Genomic DNA, 22,235 nt, shown 5'->3' on the forward strand with positions numbered 1-22,235 from the left:
ACTAACACCCCCCTAAGTTAAATATAATTTAAATCTAACGAAATTAATTAACTCTTATTAAATAAATTATTCCTATTTAAAGCTAAATACTTACCTGTAAAATAAATCTTAATATAGCTACAATATAAATTATAATTATATTATAGCTATTTTAGGATTAATATTTATTTTACAGGTAACTTTGTATTTATTTTAACCAGGTACAATAGCTGTTCCGATCAGCCAATAGAATGCAAGCTCAATCTGATTGGCTGATTGGATCAGCCAATCGGATTGAACTTGATTCTGATTGGCTGATTCCATCAGCCAATCAGAATATTCCTACCTTAATTCCGATTGGCTGATAGAATCCTATCAGCCAATCGGAATTCGAGGGACGCCATCTTGGATGACGTCCCTTAAAGGAACCGTCATTCGGCTAGTAGGCGTCGGGAGAAGAGGATGTTCCGCGTCGGAGGTCTGCAAGATGGATCCGGAAGAAAGAAGATTGAAGATGCCGTTGATAGAAGACTTCATCCGGATCATGGACCTCTTCAGCTCCCGCTTGGATGAAGACTTCATCCGGATCATGGACCTCTTCAGCTCCCGCTTGGATGAAGACTTCAGCCGGATCATGGACCTCTTCAGCCCCCCACTTGGGCTTGGATCAGGACATCGGAGGAGCTCTTCAGGACGGATCGGTGAACCTGGTATGGTGAAGATAAGGTAGGAAGATCTTCAGGGGCTTAGTGTTAGGTTTATTTAAGGGGGGTTTGGGTTAGATTAGAGGTATGTGGGTGGTGGGTTGTAATGTTGGGGGGGGGGGGGTATTGCATGTTTTTTTTTTTACAGGCAAAAGAGCTGAATTCTTTGGGGCATGCCCCGCAAAGGGCCCTGTTCAGGGCTGGTAAGGTAAAAGAGCTTTGAACTTTAGTAATTTAGAATAGGGTAGGGCATTTTTTATTTTGGGGGTCTTTGTTATTTTATTAGGGGGCTTAGAGTAGGTGTAATTAGTTTAAAATTGTTGTAATATTTTTCTTATGTTTGTAAATATTTTATTATTTTTTGTAACTTAGTTCTTTTTTATTTTTCGTACTTTAGTTAGTTTATTTCATTGTAGTTATTTGTAGGAATTGTATTTAATTTATTTATTGATAGTGTAGTGTTAGGTTTAATTGTAGGTAATTGTAGGTATTTTATTTAATTAATTTAAAGATAGTATAGTGTTAGGTTTAATTGTAATTTAGGTTAGGCTTTATTTTACAGGTAATTTTGTAATTATTTTAACTATTTTAGCTATTAAATAGTTCTTAACTATTTAATAGCTATTGTACCTGGTTAAAATAAATACAAAGTTACCTGTAAAATAAATATTAATCCTAAAATAGCTATAATATAATTATAATTTATATTGTAGCTATATTAGGATTTATTTTACAGGTATTTAGCTTTAAATAGGAATAATTTATTTAATAAGAGATAATTAATTTTGTTAGATGTAAATTATATTTAATTTAGGGGGGTGTTAGTGTTAGGGTTAGACTTAGCTTTAGGGGTTAATACATTTATTAGAATAGCGGTGAGCTCCAGTCGGCAGATTAGGGGTTAATAAGTGTAGGCAGGTTGAGGAGACGTTGAGGGGGGCAGATTAGGGGTTAATAAATATAATATAGGGGTCGGCGGTGTTAGGGGCAGCAGATTAGGGGTACATAAGGATAACGTAGGTGGCGGCGCTTTGCGGTCGGCAGATTAGGGGTTAATTATTGTAGGTAGCTGGCTGCGACGTTGTGGGGGGCAGATTAGGGGTTAATAAATATAATATAGGGGTCGGCGGTGTTAGGGGCAGCAGATTAGGGGTACATAAGGATAACGTAGGTGGCGGTCGGCAGATTAGGGGTTAAAAAATTTTATTCGAGTGTCGGCGATGTGGGGGGACCTCGGTTTAGGGCTACATAGGTAGTTTATGGGTGTTAGTGTACTTTAGAGTACAGTAGTTAAGAGCTTTATAAACCGGCGTTAGCCCAGAAAGCTCTTAACTACTGACTTTTTTCCTGCGGCTGGAGTTTTGTCGTTAGATGTCTAACGCTCACTTCAGACACGACTCTAAATACCGGAGTTAGAAAGATCCCATTGAAAAGATAGGATACGCAATTTACGTAAGGGGATCTGCGGTATGGAAAAGTCGCGGCTGAAAAGTGAGCGTTAGACCCTATTTTGAGTGACTCCAAATACCGGCGGTAGCCTAAAACCAGCGTTAGGAGCCTCTAACGCTGGTTTTCACGGCTAACGCCAAACTCCAAATCTAGGCCTTTGAGATGGTAATATAAAAAGATACATTATATATATATCAATAACAATCTGCAATAAACTTTAAAGATACAGTATACACCAATTTTCATATAACTGCATGTAATAGACACTACTATAAAGAAGAATATGCACAGATGCTGATCTAAAAATCCTGTATAAAACCGTTTAAATACTTACTTAGAAGAGACATTTTCACCTCTTAGTCAATAGCCGTGCGGTAAATACGGCTCCCATGTGCGCCAAGCCGGATTTACTGCACGGCTATTGGCTAAGAGGTGAAAACGTCACCGCTTAGCAAAAAAATTTTTTAGCTGTGAGCTGCTGTAGCAGCTAAGAACGGCCATCGTTTAAAACAAATCTTATACATCATGAATGAAAGTGCCCTTTATTTGTTTCAATAGTCAATCCTAGCGTTTGTACAAAGCTAGGATTTACTTTCACTTTAATTGGCCACAGCAGAGAAGGTAACCTAAGTTACAACATGGCAGCTCCCTTTGTTTTATAGACATTAAAACACTGCACTCATTTTGTCAATATTTAAACAGATAATGAAACTTTAAAAAATACATTTACACGTTATTCTCAGACTAATCTTTTCTTTGAATGATTCATTTAATCTTGCATTTATGTAGTGTTTAATGTCCCTTTACGTGATTTAACTTACTACAAATGTTCACTAGTTGAAGAAAAAAAAATAAGGTAAAAAGGAAAGCTGCTTAATAATAAGCCAGTGTATTTTATTGCCATTTAGAAAACCAGCAGAAATATAGGTATTGATATTTAATAAGATATTACATTTACACTGGACCTTAAAAGACCAGTCAACACAGTAGATTTGCATAATCAACAATTGCAAGATAACAAGACAATACAATAGCACTTAGTCTGAACTTCAAATGAGTAGTAGAATTTTTTTTCTGACAATTTTAAAAAGTTATGTCTTTTTCCACTCCCCCATGTGACAGCCATCAGCCAATCACAAATGCATACACGTACCATGTGACAGCCATCAGCCACTCACAAATGCATACACACTTATTCTTGCACATGCTCAGTAGGAGCTGGTGTCTCAAAGTTTAAATAGAAAAAGACCGTGCACATTTAGTTAATGGAAGTTAATTGGAAAGTTGTTTAAAATGGCATGCTCTATCTGAATAATGAAAGTTTAATTTTGATTGAGTGTCCCTTTAAAGAAAATGCTATAATGTGTTGGAGCATTGTATTATTGCACTATAGACTATAACTAGTTGGCGCTAGAGCATCAATGCCCTACTAGGACCATTGTTGAAGGAGCAGCTATGAACTACTGGAAGCTAGGTGAACACATCAGATGAGCCATTGACAAGAGGCATTTATGTGCAGCCACCAATCAACAGCAAGCACACATTATTGCATTGCAGCTAATGGGCCTACCTAGGTATTCTTTTTAACAAAGGACACAAAAAAGCAATTTAGATAATAGAACCAATTGGAAAGTTGTTTAAAATGACATGCGCTGTCTGAATCATGAAAGTTTAAGTTTGACTTCATTGTCCTGTTAAGGGCCAGTTGAACACACACAAAAATGTCCTGTTTTTAAATCAAAACAGACGTAACACATTTTTTTTATGAAACAAAGTTAAAAATACTCTTATGTGCAAGATATAAATCTGTAGATATTACCGCTCCTTTAATTATAATTTACTGTAAAACTCATCTATTAATTCTGGTTTATTCCATCCTATATTTCCATTGTTCTCTGGCCCATATCCCAATGCTATCCAAAAGGTTTTCTTTTCCATTACTATCCGATTTCTTTTTTTCCCTTCCCCTATTCCCATGAAATCATTTCATGTCTGCATTGTTACTGTTTTTACCCTTTTTTATTTCAACGTGATCTTTTTTCCATTTATAAGAAATGCATCTGTTTGCAATTGAATTGGAGAAGGGGAGAAAAAAATCACTGCTGCATTCTTCCTTAGACAAATGTTTTGTGAAGTTATTTATTAATATCACATAGAACAGATAGTTCTGTTCAAGACAACATGAATCGGTTTAGTGCATGTTGCTTTAGTACTGTTTCTGAAGAAAATGTTGAGTAGCTATGAATAGGGTTGCCAGGTGTCCAGTATTCAACCGGACAGTCCGGTATTTTAGCAGGCTGTCCAGTAAACATATAGGAATACTTTAAATCTCCAGTAATTTTATAGTCCCCTAAGCCATGGGGTGTAAAAGCTCTGTGTGTGCTCCTGCCAGTCAAGGGTTTGTGTGTTACTAGCAGTCAAGGGGAGAAAATGACTGCTCAGTTTGGAAAACGTGCATAGTGGGATCAAGGGTGGGGGCTAAGGTTGAGCTTTCGGATGGAAATTGTGTGACCCCCCCCACCACCACATATGCCCAGTCACCTATTGGATGTCCAGTAATTTTAGGGAGCACATCTGGCAACCCTAGCTATAAAAGGATAAAACAATGGTGTTGATCATAATACAAGTATTCTTAAAGGGACACTAGAGATACCTTTTATGTTCCTGTCTCACTTTTGAAAGTGGATTCCATTAATATTTATTAGCCCCCTCCATGGCAGACATCATCCACAGCACTCAGGTCACCACACACAATAGTTTCTTCTTTAATGGCAAAGTGGGTGGCACAGCCAATCAAACCATATCACCTGTGCTCTGTCACTCAGTCAAAAGTAGACATTATGGAGCATGCTCTCACTATATGATAGCGTCCATGGTATGTTAAAAATATAATTTATGCTTACCTGATAAATTCATTTCTCCTGTAGTGTAGTCAGTCCACGGGTCATCCATTACTTATGGGATACCAATACCAAAGCTAAAAGTACACGGATGACGGGAGGGACAGGCAGGATCTTTACACGGAAGGAACCACTGCCTGTAGAACCTTTCTCCCAAAAACAGCCTCTGAAGAAGCAAAAGTGTCAAATTTGTAAAATTTTGAAAAAGTGTGAAGTGAAGACCAAGTTGCAGCCTTGCAAATCTGTTCAACAGAGGCCTCATTCTTAAAGGCCCAAGTGGAAGCCACAGCTCTAGTAGAATGAGCTGTAATCCTTTCAGGAGGCTGCTGTCCAGCAGTCTCATAGGCTAAACGTATTATGCTACGAAGCCAAAAAGAGAGATAGGTAGCCGAAGCTTTTTGACCTCTCCTCTGTCCAGAATAAACGACAAACAGGGAAGAAGTTTGACGAAAATCTTTAGTTGCCTGCAAATAAAATTTCAGGGCATGGACGACGTCCAGATTGTGCAAAAGTCGTTCCTTCTTTGAAGAAGGGTTAGGGCACAATGATGGAACAACAATCTCTTGATTGATATTCTTGTTAGTGACTACCTTAGGTAAGAACCCAGGTTTAGTACGCAGAACTACCTTGTCTGAATGAAAAATCAGATAAGGAGAATCACAATGTAAGGCCGATAACTCAGACTCTTCGAGCCGAGGAAATAGCCATTAAAAACAGAACTTTCCAAGATAACAGCTTGATATCGATGGAATGAAGGGGTTCAAACGGAACACCTTGCAGAACGTTAAGAACTAAGTTTAAGCTCCACGGCGGAGCAACAGTCTTAAACACAGGCTTAATCCTAGCCAAAGCCTGACAAAAAGCCTGAACGTCTGGAACTTCTGCCAGACGTTTGTGTAAAAGGATAGACAGAGCTGAAATCTGTCCCTTTAACGAACTAGCAGATAAACCCTTTTCTAAACCCTCTTGTAGAAAAGACAATATCCTAGGAATCCTAACCTTACTCCATGAGTAACTCTTGGATTCGCACCAATATAAGTATTTACGCCATATTTTATGGTAAATTTTCCTGGTAACAGGTTTCCTAGCCTGTATTAAGGTATCAATCACTGACTCCGAGAATCCACGCTTTGATAGAATCAAGCGTTCAATCTCCATGCAGTCAGCCTCAGAGAAATTAGATTTGGATGTTTGAAAGGACCCTGAATCAGAAGGTCCTGTCTCAGAGGCAGAGACCATGGTGGACAGGACGACATGTCCACTAGATCTGCATACCAGGTCCTGCGTGGCCACGCAGGCGCTATTAGAATCACTGATGCTCTCTCCTGTTTGATCCTGGCAATCAATCGAGGAAGCATCGGGAAAGGTGGAAACACATAAGCCATGTTGAAGACCCAAGGTGCTGTCAGAGCATCTATCAGCACCGCTCCCGGGTCCCTGGACCTGGATCCGTAACAAGGAAGCTTGGCGTTCTGGCGAGACGCCATGAGATCCAGATCTGGTTTGCCCCAATGATGAAGCAGTTGGGCAAACACCTCCGGATGAAGTTCCCACTCCCCCGGATGAAAGGTCTGGCGACTTAGAAAATCCGCCTCCCAGTTCTCCACGCCTGGGATGTGGATCGCTGACAGGTGGCAAGAGTGAGACTCTGCCCAGCGAATTATCTTTGAGACTTCCATCATCGCTAGGGAACTCCTTGTTCCTCCTTGATGGTTGATGTAAGCCACAGTCGTGATGTTGTCCGACTGAAACCTGATGAACCTCAGAGTTGCTAACTGAGGCCAAGCCAGAAGAGCATTGAAAATTGCTCTTAATTCCAGAATGTTTATTGGAAGGAGTCTCTCCTCCTGAGTCCATGATCCCTGAGCCTTCAGGGAATTCCAGACTGCGCCCCAACCTAGAAGGCTGGCGTCTGTTGTTACAATCGTCCAATCTGGCCTGTGGAAGGGCATCCCCTTGGACAGATGTGGCCGAGAAAGCCACCATAGAAGAGAATCTCTGGTCTCTTGATCCAGATTTAGCAGGGGGGACAAATCTGAGTAATCCCCATTCCACTGACTTAGCATGCACAATTGCAGCGGTCTGAGATGCAGGCGCGCAAATGGTACTATGTCCATTGCCGCTACCATTAAGCCGATTACCTCCATGCACTGAACCACTGACGGGTGTTGAATGGAATGAAGGACACGGCAAGCATTTAGAAGTTTTGATAACCTGTCCTCCGTCAGGTAAATTTTCATTTCTACAGAATCTATAAGAGTCCCTAGAAAGGGAACTCTTGTGAGTGGCAATAGAGAACTCTTTTCTACGTTCACCTTCCACCCATGCGACCTTAGAAATGCCAGTACTAACTCTGTATGAGACTTGGCAGTTTGAAAGCTTGACGCTTGTATCAGAATGTCGTCTAGGTACGGAGCTACCGCTATGCCTCGCGGTCTTAGTACCGCCAGAAGAGAGCCCAGAACCTTTGTAAAGATTCTTGGAGCCGTAGCTAACCCGAAGGGAAGAGCTACAAACTGGTAATGCCTGTTTAGGAAGGCAAATCTTAGATACCGGTAATGATCCTTGTGAATCGGTATGTGAAGGTAGGCATCCTTTAAATCCACTGTGGTCATGTACTGACCCTCTTGGATCATGGGTAAGATGGTTCGAATAGTTTCCATTTTGAACGATGGAACTCTTAGGAATTTGTTTAGGATCTTCAAGTCCAAGATTGGTCTGAAGGTTCCCTCTTTTTTGGGAACCACAGATTTGAATAGAATCCTTGCCCGTGTTCCGACCGCGGAACTGGGTGGATCACTCCCATTAGTAAGAGGTCTTGTACACAGCGTAGAAACGCCTCTTTCTTTATCTGGTTTGCTGATAACCTTGAAAGATGAAATCTCCCTTGTGGAGGAGAAGCTTTGAAGTCCAGAAGATATCCCTGAGATATGATTTCCAACGCCCAGGGATCCTGGACATCTCTTGCCCAAGCCTGGGCAAAGAGAGAAAGTCTGCCCCCCACTATATCCGTTTCCGGATCGGGGGGCCCTCACTTCATGCTGTCTTAGGGGCAGCAGCAGGTTTTCTGGCCTGCTTGCCCTTGTTCCAGGACTGGTTAGGTTTCCAGCCCTGTCTGTAGCGAGCAACAGTTCCTTCCTGTCTTGGAGCGGAGGAAGTTGATGCTGCTCCTGCCTTGAAATTACGAAAGGCACGAAAATTAGACTGTTTAGCCTTTGGTTTGGCCCTGTCTTGAGGCAGGGCATGGCCCTTACCTCCAGTAATGTCAGCGATAATTTCTTTCAAGCCGGGCCCGAATAATGTCTGCCCTTTGAAAGGAATATTAAGCAATTTAGATTTAGAAGTCACATCAGCTGACCAGGATTTAAGCCACAGCGCTCTGCGCGCTTGAATGGCGAATCCGGAGTTCTTAGCCGTAAGTTTGGTTAAGTGTACTACGGCATCAGAAATAAATGAATTAGCTAGCTTAAGGGCTTTAAGCTTGTTCATAATCTCATCCAATGGAGCTGTGCTAAGGGTCTCTTCCAGAGACTCAAACCAGAATGCCGCTGCAGCAGTGACAGGCGCGATGCATGCAAGGGGTTGTAATATAAAACCTTGCTGAACAAACATTTTCTTAAGGTAACCCTCTAACTTTTTATCCATTGGATCTGAAAAAGCACAGCTATCCTCCACCGGGATAGTGGTGCGCTTAGCCAGAGTGGAAACTGCTCCCTCCACCTTAGGGACCGTCTGCCATAGGTCCCGTGTGGTGGCGTCTATTGGAAACATTTTTCTAAATATAGGAGGGGGTGAAAAGGGCACACCGGGTCTATCCCACTCCTTGTTAACAATTTCTGTAAGCCTTTTAGGTATAGGAAAAACGTCAGTACACGCCGGTACCGCAAAATATTTATCCAGCCTACATACTTTCTCTGGAATTGCAACCGTGTTACAATCATTCAGAGCCGCTAATACCTCCCCTAGTAATACACGGAGGTTCTCAAGCTTAAATTTAAAATTTGAAATCTCTGAATCCAGTTTACTTGGATCAGATCCGTCACCCACAGAATGAAGCTCTCCGTCCTCATGTTCTGCAAATTGTGACGCAGTATCAGACATGGCTCTACTATTATCAGCGCACTCTGTTCTTACCCCAGAGTGATCGCGTTTACCTCTTAATTCTGGCAATTTAGATAGTACTTCAGTCATAACATTAGCCATGTCTTGCAAAGTGATTTGTATGGGCCGCCCTGATGTACTTGGCGCCACAATATCACGCACCTCCTGAGCGGGAGGCAAAGGTACTGACACGTGAGGAGAGTTAGTCGGCATAACTTTCCCCTCGTTGTCTGGTGATATTTTTTTAACATATAAAGTTTGACTTTTATTCAAAGTAACATCTATACATTGAGTGCACAAATTTCTATTGGGCTCCACATTGGCCTTTAAACATAGTGAACAAACAGATTCATCTGTGTCAGACATGTTTAAAAAGACTAGCAATAACACTAGCAAGCTTGGAAAAAACTTTTAAATAAATTTACAAGCTATATAAAAAACGCTACTGCGCCTTTAAGAAACATAAAAATGTGACACAGTTGAATTAACAATGAACCAAATATGTTAAAACAACCAAATTTTAACAGAAAATGTATAAAGTTAGCAGAGGATTGCACCCACCAGCAAAAGGATGATTAACCCCTTAATACCCAAAACGGATAACAGTTGAAATAATAAACGTTTTTATCACAGTCAAACACACTGTCACAGGTCTGCTGTGACTGATTACCTCCCTCAAAACTAGTTTTGGAGACCCCTGGGCTCTGTAGAGACGTCCTGGATCATGGAGGAAGAAATAGGAAGACTGTGACTAAATTTTTACTGCGCAATAAAGCGCTAAAATAGGCCCCTCCCACTCATATTACAACAGTGGGGAAGCTCAGTAAACTGTTTTTATGCAGAAAAAAACGATAGCCATGTGGTAAAAATCATGCCCATAAAGTTTTATCACCAAGTACCTCAGAAAAAACGATTAACATGCCAGTAAACGTTTTAAAATTGAAAATTATGAAGTGTTATTAATAAGCCTGCTGCTAGTCGCTTTCACTGCAGTGCAGGCTCAAATATTACTTTAATATTGACAGTATTTTCTTAGTGAAATTCCATTCCCCAGAAATACCTCAGAGTATACATACATACATATCAGCCTGATACCAGTCGCTACTACTACATTTAAGGCTGCACTTACATTACATCGGTATTATCAGTATTTTCTCAGTCAATTCCATTCCTTAGAAAATAATTTACTGCACATACCTCCTTGCAGGTGGGCCCTGCATACTATCCCCTGTTCTGAAGTTACCTCACTCCTCAGAATGGCCGAGAACAGCAAGTGGATCTTAGTTACGACCGCTAAGATCATAGAAAACTCAGGCAGATTCTTCTTCTAATGCTGCCTGAGAACAAACAACACACTCCGGTGCCGTTTAAAATAACAAACTTTTGATTGAAGAAATAAAAACTAAGTGTAACACACCACAGTCCTCTCACACGTCCTATCTTTAGTTAGGTGCAAGAGAATGACTGGGTATGACGTAGAGGGGAGGAGCTATATAGCAGCTCTGCTTGGGTGATCCTCTTGCACTTCCTGTTAGGGAGGAGTTATAATCCCATAAGTAATGGATGACCCGTGGACTGACTACACTTAACAGGAGAAATCTATTCATGGAATGTGCTTTCAGAGGTGAGGCAGGGGACACAAAAAGTGTGGTCATAATAAAATTGAACAGAAAGTAAGCAACGTGTAATAATGTGTGATGGGCACTTGTAGTCCCCCATTTAAAATGAATCCACGGAAAACTGGTTCACTGTGCCTCTCAGAGCTATCACCGTGGATTAATTTTAGCTGGGGGACTCCAAGCACTGTGTTGGTGGGCTCCTCTTGTAAGTTTATTTTGTATCCTGGTGGGGTGATTTACTGTTTTGTTATTACACCATAATGTGCCCTTCTGTTATATATCTTTGCAGTTACTGTACCCTGGTGAGCCTTACCATCCGAAGAGCAGCCCTAGCGTGTACTTAGACCCAAAAAGTTCTCTTCACAATCAATGTAAATATTTTAAACCATGAACTGAAATACAAAATGTAATGCCACAGAGAAAACACAATTATTTGAAGTAATCGCAGAAACCAAGATAACTAGCTTAGCAAAACCTCATTATCATATAGTAGCTGCAATCGGATAGACTAAATCCTTTGCTGCATATAGCTATGTGTTTTCAAATTAGTAGCACAGACACTGCCAAATGCTGGTCTATAAATAGCACCACACCAGGTCTTCAAAACACCTCAGAGAACACTAGAAACAAAAGAACCAGTAGGATAAACTGATTCTCCCTTGTCTCTGGCATTAAACAATCTATCCAAGGCATTTTATATTATTAAATTATAAACAAAACTGCCTTAAAAAGGGATAGTAAACAGATTGTAATATAAAATGCTTAATTATGCATAATAAAACAACTTTTCATTCAATGTTTATTATATTTCCCCTTTTCCTAATTTAATTCTGAATTCTGTGGATTTTCCAGTTTTGAAAACTGAAAGAGCACATGGCAGGCTTCACAAGCCCCCTAAAGATTAATATGTCCAAGACTGAGCTCCTTCTAATCCCCCCTCTAGTTCTACTCCAATTTCTGATTTTTCTATCACCGTCGACTGCATTGCTATCCCCCCATCAGCGCCAGTGGCGTCACTAGGGGGGGGAAAAGAAAATACAATGTTGAGATGCATAGATTATTTTATTAGAGGCTGGCATTTGTGAACATTAGTGGGACTGGGGAAGTTGTAGACACACAATTTGTTTGCCCCTTGAGCCAGTGCTGCAATTTCAACAAATAGTTTTCCCGGCTGCTTTTGCTTGTTTGTACTTTGCTCCTCCCCTGCCCAATTTCACTATGAATGTTGTGGGTGTGCCGTGGGGCTTGCAAAGTTGCGCTGCTAGCCTAAACCTGCCTGCCTATCTGTGCTCACTGCTCAGTGACATGCGGCCCAGGGCTGTGCACTGACAGACTTGGAACAGAGTCAGAGTGCAGAATTTTCATAGTTTGCATGCCTATACCTTTTCTTCAGTGATTTATTTTAGAGTGCTCTGTTTATCTTTCATTTGATGTTCTGCTGAGCCAGGGAGCAGCTCTAGGCATGAGCTTCCTAATTAATGCAGTGCAGTTTACATATTTTGTATGTGTGTGTCTGAGTTTTTGTGTGTCTCAGTGTTTTTGTGTGTGTGTTTTTGTGTGTGTGTCTGAGTGTGTTTCTGAGTGTTTGTGTGTGCATCTGAGTATGTTTTTAAGTGTGTCTGAGTGTTTGTATGTGTGTTTGCCTGTGTTTTTGTGTGTGTCTGCTTTCTGGGGGGGGTGACACCATGACTTACCGCACCGGGTGACACCAACCCTAGTGACGCCACTGATCAGCACAAGTCTGTTGCCTCAGAAATAAACTTGACTCCAATCTATCCTTTATCCCTCTCATCCAATCACTCTCTTCATCATGCCTAAACCACCTACACAATATTTCCAAAATTCGACCCGTTTCTGAGTGCTGACACCATGAAGCAACTAATCCACTCCCTTGTAATTTCCCGACTTGACTACTGCAATAACCTACTCACTGACCTTCCTCTATCCTGCCTCTCCGCCTTCAATCCATCCTAAATGCCTCTGCCAGGCTAATCTACATTTCCAGTCGCACTACTGTATCTGCCACACCTCTCTGTGGGTTCCTTCACTAGATCCCTGACTTACAAAGCCCTTACCAACACCGTTCCCCACTACCTGTCCTCACCAATCAACAAATATACTCCAGCCTGCCCACTAAGAACCAATAATGACCTGCTCCTCGTATCTTCTATAATGCTAAACTGAAGAACTTCTCTTGTGTGGACCCAACCCCTGGAATGCTCTTACTCAAGCTGACTTTCCCCTAGCCTGGCTTCTTTTAAACGCTTCCTGAATACTTTTTATTCAGGAAACCCTACCACCCAACATAACAAAATATTTCCACTTAACTAATAATTGCCCTCATCTAACTTTGTATTATCATTCTCACCTTTGCAGTCCTCACCTCCCGTTTCCCACCCTTCTTTCAGATTGTACCCATGGACAGTGCTGCGGAATATGTTGGCGTTTTATAAATAAAGTATAATAATAATATCTCTAGGATCATTTCATAAATATCTAATTTATCAGATAGCAAGTAATGATATCTCTCCATAATTAGAGTGTGTTGGACCTGAGGGTGGGTTTGAGGTTTTCAATAGTTTCGAGTCAACTGTTTGGCGCTATTAGCTAGAATACAAAATAGTTTACATTTCAATTTACAATCTAATTTCAAAGGGAAGTTAATGAAAAGTTTAAAGTCAATAGGGATTTCCGTACCCAATACTACAGAAATATTATGAATCACCACCAGATGTGAAACATGGACCCTCTCTCCACAGCCTCTCCAGCACAGGTCAGTTACACCAGGGAATATGTATTTTAAACGCTGTGGTGTCATATACCACAGCATCAATAACTTATAATTGGTTTCAAGTATATTGGTAGATATTGAGGATTTAGCAGTGTGGTAAAAGGCTTAAAGGGACACTGAACCCAATTTTTTATTTTTTTTCCTTTTATTTTATTAATCAACAGGAATGTTTATACATTGTGAACCCAATTTTTTTCTATTGTGATTCAGATAGAGCATGCAACTTTAAGCAACTTTCTAATGTACTCCTATTATCAATTTTTCTTTGTTCTCTTGCTATCTTTATTTGAAATGCAAGAATGTAAGTTTAGATGCCGGCCCATTTTTGGTGAACACACTGTGTTGTTCTTGCTGATTGGTGGGTAAATTCACCTACCAATAAACAACCAAAAAAACAGCTTAGATGCCTTCTTTTTCAAATAAAGAAAGCAAGAGAACGAAGAAAAAATGATAATAGGAGTAAATTAGAAAGTTGTTTAAAATGGCATGCTCTATCTGAATCACGAAAGAAAAAAAATTGGGTTCAGTGTCCCTTTTAAACGATGGATATTTTGTTAACACATTAACAGTAAACCATGTCTTATTCAGACTTAAATCAGGATTGGCTCCTCCAAATAAGTAAAGTCCTTTGGGATTTTCATCATTGAAAACAATTGCAGATAGTAAAGCGTTAACCAGCTGCAATATTAGATTCTGCTTATATGTTAATCTACTGGAAGATTGCAGGGAAATATTGTAATTACAAGGTGTTTATTGTTCCTTTAAGTAGAGTTTAGGAGGCTCAGAGATAAATTCCTTGTGCATCTTGCTCTTAATTCTCCAAGCAGATGTAATAGAAGGAGTCACCCATCTGAGAGGCAGTATCTGCACAGAATTCTGGGGGGGGGGGGGGGGAAGCACTAAACCTATGTTTCATGAGCACAATAATATAACAAGATAAATTTGTTTCTAGGCTTCCTAAAGGGACCATTAGGCAAAGAGGAAGAAGATTTACCAACTGAAGAGCAACTGATGCATTTAGGGTTTCCACAAGGGAAATATATAAAACAGGAATGATCTAAGAAGGCCCAGAGATACCCCACAGACATCAGGATGAAAAGCATAGGGAAAGCTATACATTGAGTAATCTACTCAGAAATAACAGCTGCAGCACATGCATTTGATAATGTGATATGTCTTTCTGTAGTACTTTGTGTGACTGACAGCTCAAATCTTTACCCCGGTGGATGGCTTCTTAGTTTTAGCCTTCTCTGCAAATGCAGCAGATATAGCAGAAACCTCAAGAGATCAGGTGCAAATACTCAAGACATTTCACCAGCCAGATGGCAAATCGGTGAAGCAAATTTTCACTTATCTGCCTTGCAAGAGTTCAGAGAGACCCCAAATCTACAGCTGCTGCTGTCACGAGTAAAGAACATGAGGGTTTTTGTACTAACTCCGTTCTGCCATGTGTTGCTTGAATGTTCGTTTTGGTCTTGTCACCTGCAGCACTAGCATGAGCTATATTTTTTTTGTTTTGTTTTTTTGTTAAAAAATGCAAAGCTATTATTGTTTTGCTCAGAAACTTACTGTACACATGCTAACACGTACACACCTACACATAAGCAGTAGCAGCGGGGAAGGAGTTGAGCTAATATACTATACTATATGAAACTGCTTAAGTGTATCTTGAGAGGAACAGGAGTAGTTAGATATCACAAAGCACAGCAGAATATGCACAAGCAACAAACTCAAGCAATACAAACCCTGCCTGGTTCTGAAGTATCCTACTGACAAAGAGCAATAAAATGTTAAACTGGGAGCCCAGGTCCACTAATCCCCTCGGAATAAACGCATGGAGAAACTAACTAGTACCACCATGGCAAGGCTCCAAAAGGCTGTAGATAGCAATGACAGTAGGTCAGAGGGTAGTTTCCATAGTGACTTTGAAGTTCTAGGAAATTTTAATCTAATTCTATTAGACCAAATCAAGCTCAGATATAAAAAATTAAATGCTTGTCATACTAGGTTACCCCAAATCTGTGGCACTACATGGGATAAAATAAAAATAATAAAAAGGAAAAATCAAAGTCCATGACAACAAAGCAAACAAATTAGCCCAAACATTGATTGTTTCACTTACTTATAATTGTCATCCTCTACAAATTTCTGGAGTTCCTCGATGTACCGCACTGAGTTTAGATATTTCTGTACATGAGGCAGTAATGGGATATCTAAAAAGGTGAAAAAATTTTAAAAAAATCACAATGTTGAAATGAAGAAAATAGATAATTATTTAGGAAGGTTTGGTGATGTATTTTACTACAAAATTATTTATTTTCTCCATTTATCCTTTACTAAAACAAGAAACAAAAATAATTTTGCTTTATGAGCTGTTGCTTTGATAATTATACTAAGAAATTTATGACTGTTTCTAATTATTTGTATTATTATTATGATTATTAAGTTACTTATAAAGTGTTAACAGTTTTGGCAGCACTATACAAAGTAAAATACATTAATGAGATACATTAAAATTCATATCCTATGCACAACAGGGCAGGTTACATTTGAGGATATTTTACAATCTGATGGAAAAACATAATTTATGCTTACCTGATAAATTCCTTTCTTCTGTTGTGTGATCAGTCCACGGGTCATCATTACTTCTGGGATATAACTCCTCCCCAACAGGAAATGCAAGAGGATTCACCCAGCAGAGCTGCATATAGCTCCTCCCCTCTACGTCAGTCCCAGTCATTCGACCAAGAATCAACGAGAAAGGAGTAACCAAGGGTGAAGTGGTGACTGGAGTATAATTTAAAAGATATTTACCTGCCTTAAAACAGGGCGGGCCGTGGACTGATCACACAACAGAAGAAAGGAATTTATCAGGTAAGCATAAATTATGTTTTCTTCTGTTATGTGTGATCAGTCCACGGGTCATCATTACTTCTGGGATACCAATACCAAAGCAAAAGTACACGGATGACGGGAGGGATAGGCAGGCTCATTATACAGAAGGAACCACTGCCTGAAGAACCTTTCTCCCAAAAATAGCCTCCGAAGAAGCAAAAGTGTCAAATTTGTAAAATTTGGAAAAAGTATGAAGCGAAGACCAAGTTGCAGCCTTGCAAATCTGTTCAACAGAGGCCTCATTCTTAAAGGCCCAAGTGGAAGCCACAGCTCTAGTGGAGTGAGCTGTAATTCTTTCAGGAGGCTGCTGTCCAGCAGTCTCATAGGCTAAACGTATTATGCTACGAAGCCAAAAAGAGAGAGAGGTAGCGGAAGCTTTTTGACCTCTCCTCTGTCCAGAATAAACGACAAACAGGGAAGAAGTTTGGCGAAAATCTTTAGTTGCCTGCAAGTAGAACTTGAGGGCACGAACTACATCTAGATTGTGTAGAAGACGTTCCTTCTTTGAAGAAGGATTTGGGCACAAGGATGGAACAACAATCTCTTGATTGATATTCCTGTTAGTGACTACCTTAGGTAAGAACCCAGGTTTAGTACGCAGAACCACCTTGTCTGAGTGAAAAATCAGATAAGGAGAATCACAATGTAAGGCTGATAACTCAGAGACTCTTCGAGCCGAGGAAATAGCCATTAAAAACAGAACTTTCCAAGATAACAATTTTATATCAATGGAATGAAGGGGTTCAAACGGAACACCCTGTAAAACGTTAAGAACTAAGTTTAAACTCCATGGCGGAGCAACAGCTTTAAACACAGGCTTGATCCTAGCTAAAGCCTGACAAAAAGCCTGGACGTCTGGATTTTCTGACAGACGCCTGTGTAACAAGATGGACAGAGCTGAAATCTGTCCCTTTAATGAACTAGCTGATAAACCCTTTTCTAACCCTTCTTGTAGAAAAGACAATATCCTAGGGATCCTAACCTTACTCCAGGAGTAACGTTTGGATTCGCACCAGTATAGGTATTTACGCCATATTTTATGGTAAATCTTTCTGGTAACAGGCTTTCTAGCCTGTATCAGGGTATCAATAACTGACTCAGAAAAACCACGTTTTGATAAAATCAAGCGTTCAATTTCCAAGCAGTCAGTTTCAGAGAAGTTAGATTTTGATGTTTGAATGGACCCTGTATCAGAAGGTCCTGTCTTAGAGGTAGAGACCAAGGCGGACAGGATGACATGTCCACTAGATCTGCATACCAAGTCCTGCGTGGCCATGCAGGCGCTATTAGAATCACTGATGCTCTCTCCTGTTTGATTCTGGCAATCAATCGAGGAAGCATCGGGAAGGGTGGAAACACATAAGCCATCCCGAATTTCCAAGGTGCTGTCAAAGCATCTATCAGAACCGCTCCCGGATCCCTGGATCTGGACCCGTAGCGAGGAAGTTTGGCGTTCTGGCGAGACGCCATGAGATCTATCTCTGGTTTGCCCCAACGTCGAAGTATTTGGGCAAAGACCTCCGGATGAAGTTCCCACTCCCCCGGATGAAAAGTCTGGCGACTCAAGAAATCCGCCTCCCAGTTCTCCACTCCCGGGATGTGGATTGCTGACAGGTGGCAAGAGTGTGACTCTGCCCAGCGAATTATCTTTGATACTTCCACCATTGCTAGGGAGCTTCTTGTCCCTCCCTGATGGTAGATGTAAGCTACAGTCGTGATGTTGTCCGACTGAAACCTGATGAACCCCCGAGTTGTTAATTGGGGCCAAGCCAGAAGGGCATTGAGAACTGCTCTCAATTCCAGAATGTTTATTGGAAGGAGACTCTCCTCCTGATTCCATAGTCCCTGAGCCTTCAGAGAATTCCAGACAGCGCCCCAACCTAGTAGGCTGGCGTCTGTTGTTACGATTGTCCAGTCTGGCCTGCTGAATGGCATCCCCCTGGACAGGTGTGGCTGATGAAGCCACCATAGAAGAGAATTTCTGGTCTCTTGATTCAGATTCAGAGTAGGGGACAAATCTGAGTAATCCCCATTCCACTGACTTAGCATGCATAATTGCAGAGGTCTGAGGTGTAGGCGTGCAAAAGGTACTATGTCCATTGCCGCTACCATTAAGCCGATCACCTCCATACATTGAGCTACTGACGGGTGTTGAATGGAATGAAGGGCACGGCATGCATTTTGAAGCTTTGTTAACCTGTCCTCTGTCAGGTAAATCTTCATTTCTACAGAATCTATAAGAGTCCCCAAGAATGGAACTCTTGTGAGAGGAAAAAGAGAACTCTTCTTTTCGTTCACTTTCCATCCATGCGACCTTAGAAATGCCAGAACTAACTCTGTATGAGACTTGGCAGTTTGAAAGCTTGAAGCTTGTATTAGAATGTCGTCTAGGTATGGAGCTACCGAAATCCCTCGCGGCCTTAGTACCGCCAGAAGGGCACCCAGAACCTTTGTGAAGATTCTTGGAGCCGTAGCCAATCCGAATGGAAGAGCTACAAACTGGTAGTGCCTGTCTAAGAAGGCAAACCTTAGATACCGGTGATGATCCTTGTGGATCGGTATGTGAAGGTAAGCATCCTTTAAATCCACTGTGGTCATGTACTGACCCTCTTGGATCATGGGAAGGATTGTCCGAATAGTTTCCATTTTGAACGATGGAACTCTTAGGAATTTGTTTAGAATCTTTAAATCTAAGATTGGCCTGAAAGTTCCCTCTTTTTTGGGAACCACGAACAGGTTTGAGTAGAACCCTTGTCCTAGTTCCGACCGCGGAACCGGATGGATCACTCCCATTGTTAACAGATCTTGTACGCAGCGTAGAAACGCTTCTTTCTTTATCTGGTTTGTTGACAACCTTGACAGATGAAATCTCCCTCTTGGGGGAGATAATTTGAAGTCTAGAAGGTATCCCTGAGATATGATCTCTAGTGCCCAGGGATCCTGAACATCTCTTGCCCAGACCTGGGCGAAGAGAGAGAGTCTGCCCCCCACTAGATCCGGTCCCGGATCGGGGGCTCTCGGTTCATGCTGTCTTTGGGGCAGCAGCAGGTTTCCTGGCCTGCTTGCTCTTGTTCCAGGACTGGTTAGGCTTCCAGCCTTGCCTGTAACGAGCAACAGCTCCTTCCTGTTTTGGTGCAGTGGAGGTTGATGCTGCTCCTGTTTTGAAATTCCGAAAGGGACGAAAATTAGACTGTCTAGCCTTAGCTTTGGCCTTGTCCTGAGGTAGGGCGTGGCCCTTACCTCCCGTAATGTCAGCGATAATTTCTTTCAAACCGGGCCCGAATAAGGACTGCCCCTTGAAAGGTATATTAAGTAATTTGGACTTAGAAGTAACATCAGCTGACCAGGATTTTAGCCACAGCGCCCTGCGTGCCTGTATGGCGAATCCTGAGTTCTTAGCCGTAAGTTTGGTTAAATCCAATTTAAATTTAAAATTTGAAATATCTGAGTCCAATCTGTTTGGATCAGAACCGTCACCCACAGAATGAAGCTCTCCGTCCTCATGCTCTGCGAGCTGTGACGCAGTATCAGACATGGCCCTAGCATTGTCAGCGCACTCTGTTCTCACCCCAGAGTGATCACGCTTGCCTCTTAGTTCTGGTAATTTAGACAAAACTTCAGTCATAACAGTAGCCATATCTTGTAATGTTATCTGTAATGGCCGCCCAGATGTACTAGGCGCCAAAATATCACGCACCTCCCGGGCGGGAGATGCAGGTACTGCCGCGTGAGGCGAGTTAGTCGGCATAACTCTCCCCTCGCTGTTTGGTGAAATTTGTTCACATTGTACAGATTGACTTTTATTTAAAGTAGCATCAATACAGTTAGTACATAAATTTCTATTGGGCTCCACCTTGGCATTGGAACAAATGACACAGATATCTTCCTCTGAGTCAGACATGTTTAACACACTAGCAAAAAACTTACAACTTGGTTATAATCTTTTTTAGCAAAAAAACGCACTGTGCCTCAAAGAGGTACTAACGATTAAATGACAGTTGAAATAATGAACTGAAAAACAGTTATAGCATCAAGCTTTAAAACAACACAACTTTTAGCAAAGGTTTGTTCCCATTAGTAAAAACAACACTAATTAAATTTGTACATAAGAAATAAAACAACGTTTTTATTCACAGTCACTATAAGGATTCTCACAGCTCTGCTGAGAGAATTTACCTCCCTTCAAAGAAGTTTGAAGACCCCTGAGATCTGTCAGAGATGAACCGGATCATGCAGGAAATATAAAAGTAACTGACTGGAATTTTTTGATGCGTAGCAAAGAGCGCCAAAAACGGCCCCTCCCTCTCCCACACAGCAGTGAAGAGAAACGAAACTGTCACAATTAAAGCAAAAAACTGCCAAGTGGAAAATAATGCCCAAATATTTATTCACACAGTACCTCAGCAATGTAAACGATTCTACATTCCAGCAAAAACGTTTAACATGAGAATAGTTATTAAAAGGATTAGTGACCTTTAACAGAGTAGTTCCGGTGAAATACCATCCCCAGAATACTGAAGTGTATACATACATGTCATTTTAACGGTATGGCAGGCTTTTCTCATCAATTCCATTCAGAAAATAAAAACTGCCACATACCTCAATGCAGATTCATCTGCCCGCTGTCCCCTGATCTGAAGCCTTTACCTCCCTCAGATGGTCGAGAACAGCAATATGATCTTAACGACTCCGGTTAAAATCATAGTAAAAATCTCTGTCAGATTCTTCCTCAAACTCTGTCAGAGAAGTAATAACACGCTCCGGTGCTATTTTAAAATAACAAACTTTTGATTGAAGTCATAAAAACTAAGTATAATCACCATAGTCCTCTCACACATCCTATCTAGTCGTTGGGTGCAAGAGAATGACTGGGACTGACGTAGAGGGGAGGAGCTATATGCAGCTCTGCTGGGTGAATCCTCTTGCATTTCCTGTTGGGGAGGAGTTATATCCCAGAAGTAATGATGACCCGTGGACTGATCACACATAACAGAAGAAAAGAGGAAGAATTTAAAGAATTGTTGTCCATACTCATACAAGGGACAGGGTGGATAGCGCCTGCACTATGAGCAAAAAAGCCTGACTGAAGAGAGTAAATGCAGGGATTCAAGAAACCTGTTGGAAGGAGTGAACAAAGGAAAAACATTATGGGCAAACTTTCAAGAACGTAAGACCACAATATAACTGGAGGTACGGTAAATAGATCTTAATAAAGAGACCTCTAGGGCAGAATAGCAGAGCTAACGTTTCTTGGTTTTGGAATGAAAGACTTTTTGATATTTATTTGGAAAAGGCCTAGAAAAGCCTCTTAATTTTTCTGACGATCACGAGGATGACTTTAGGTGGGAAACTATAGGAACATCCTCCATTGGAGCTAGATTATATCCTCCTGCTTCACTCTCCCTAGTGGAATGTCTTAGAAGGTGTAAGTTTGAACCAAACAATATGGGAGATTTGTGGTGCTTTCGGCTGGCAGGGTAGTCAGTGTGTAAAAACTGCAAATACCAAGGTGAATTAATAGAAACAGTACAGATAAAAAGCATTTCCAGAACATTGTCAGGGAAAAGGAGTCCAGCTGGAGTAACTTGATGGCAGATTGCAGACAGAAAGAACTGACCACTTTAAAAACTTTACATAAGAAAAATTCTTATGGTCTATTGAGTCCTAAAAGTAAGGCATCATCAGACCATGTCTAGGACACAAGTTTGCTTAATATTTAGTAAAACATAACTTTTAATTCCACTAAAGACCTCTAACCTGTAACTTGGTAAGCCCCACTTTGTCCCTGTGGGACCAC

At 41.0% G+C, this 22,235-nt stretch overlaps 1 protein-coding gene across 7 annotated transcripts in view; it reads right to left on the bottom strand.

Annotated features, from left to right (window-relative positions):
* RALGPS2 (Ral GEF with PH domain and SH3 binding motif 2) overlaps nucleotides 1–22,235 on the bottom strand; it is a 619,002-nt gene that overhangs the window by 113,439 nt on the left and 483,328 nt on the right. For all 7 annotated transcript variants that reach the window (XM_053693284.1, XM_053693289.1, XM_053693287.1 and 4 more), the window contains one exon: nucleotides 15,666–15,756. In XM_053693284.1, coding sequence (XP_053549259.1) covers nucleotides 15,666–15,756 — 91 coding nt within the window. The remainder of the gene's footprint in view (nucleotides 1–15,665; nucleotides 15,757–22,235) is intronic.

Source organism: Bombina bombina, chromosome 10 (genome assembly GCF_027579735.1).
Source record: "Bombina bombina isolate aBomBom1 chromosome 10, aBomBom1.pri, whole genome shotgun sequence".
In the NCBI taxonomy this organism is placed as follows: Eukaryota; Metazoa; Chordata; class Amphibia; order Anura; family Bombinatoridae; genus Bombina; species Bombina bombina.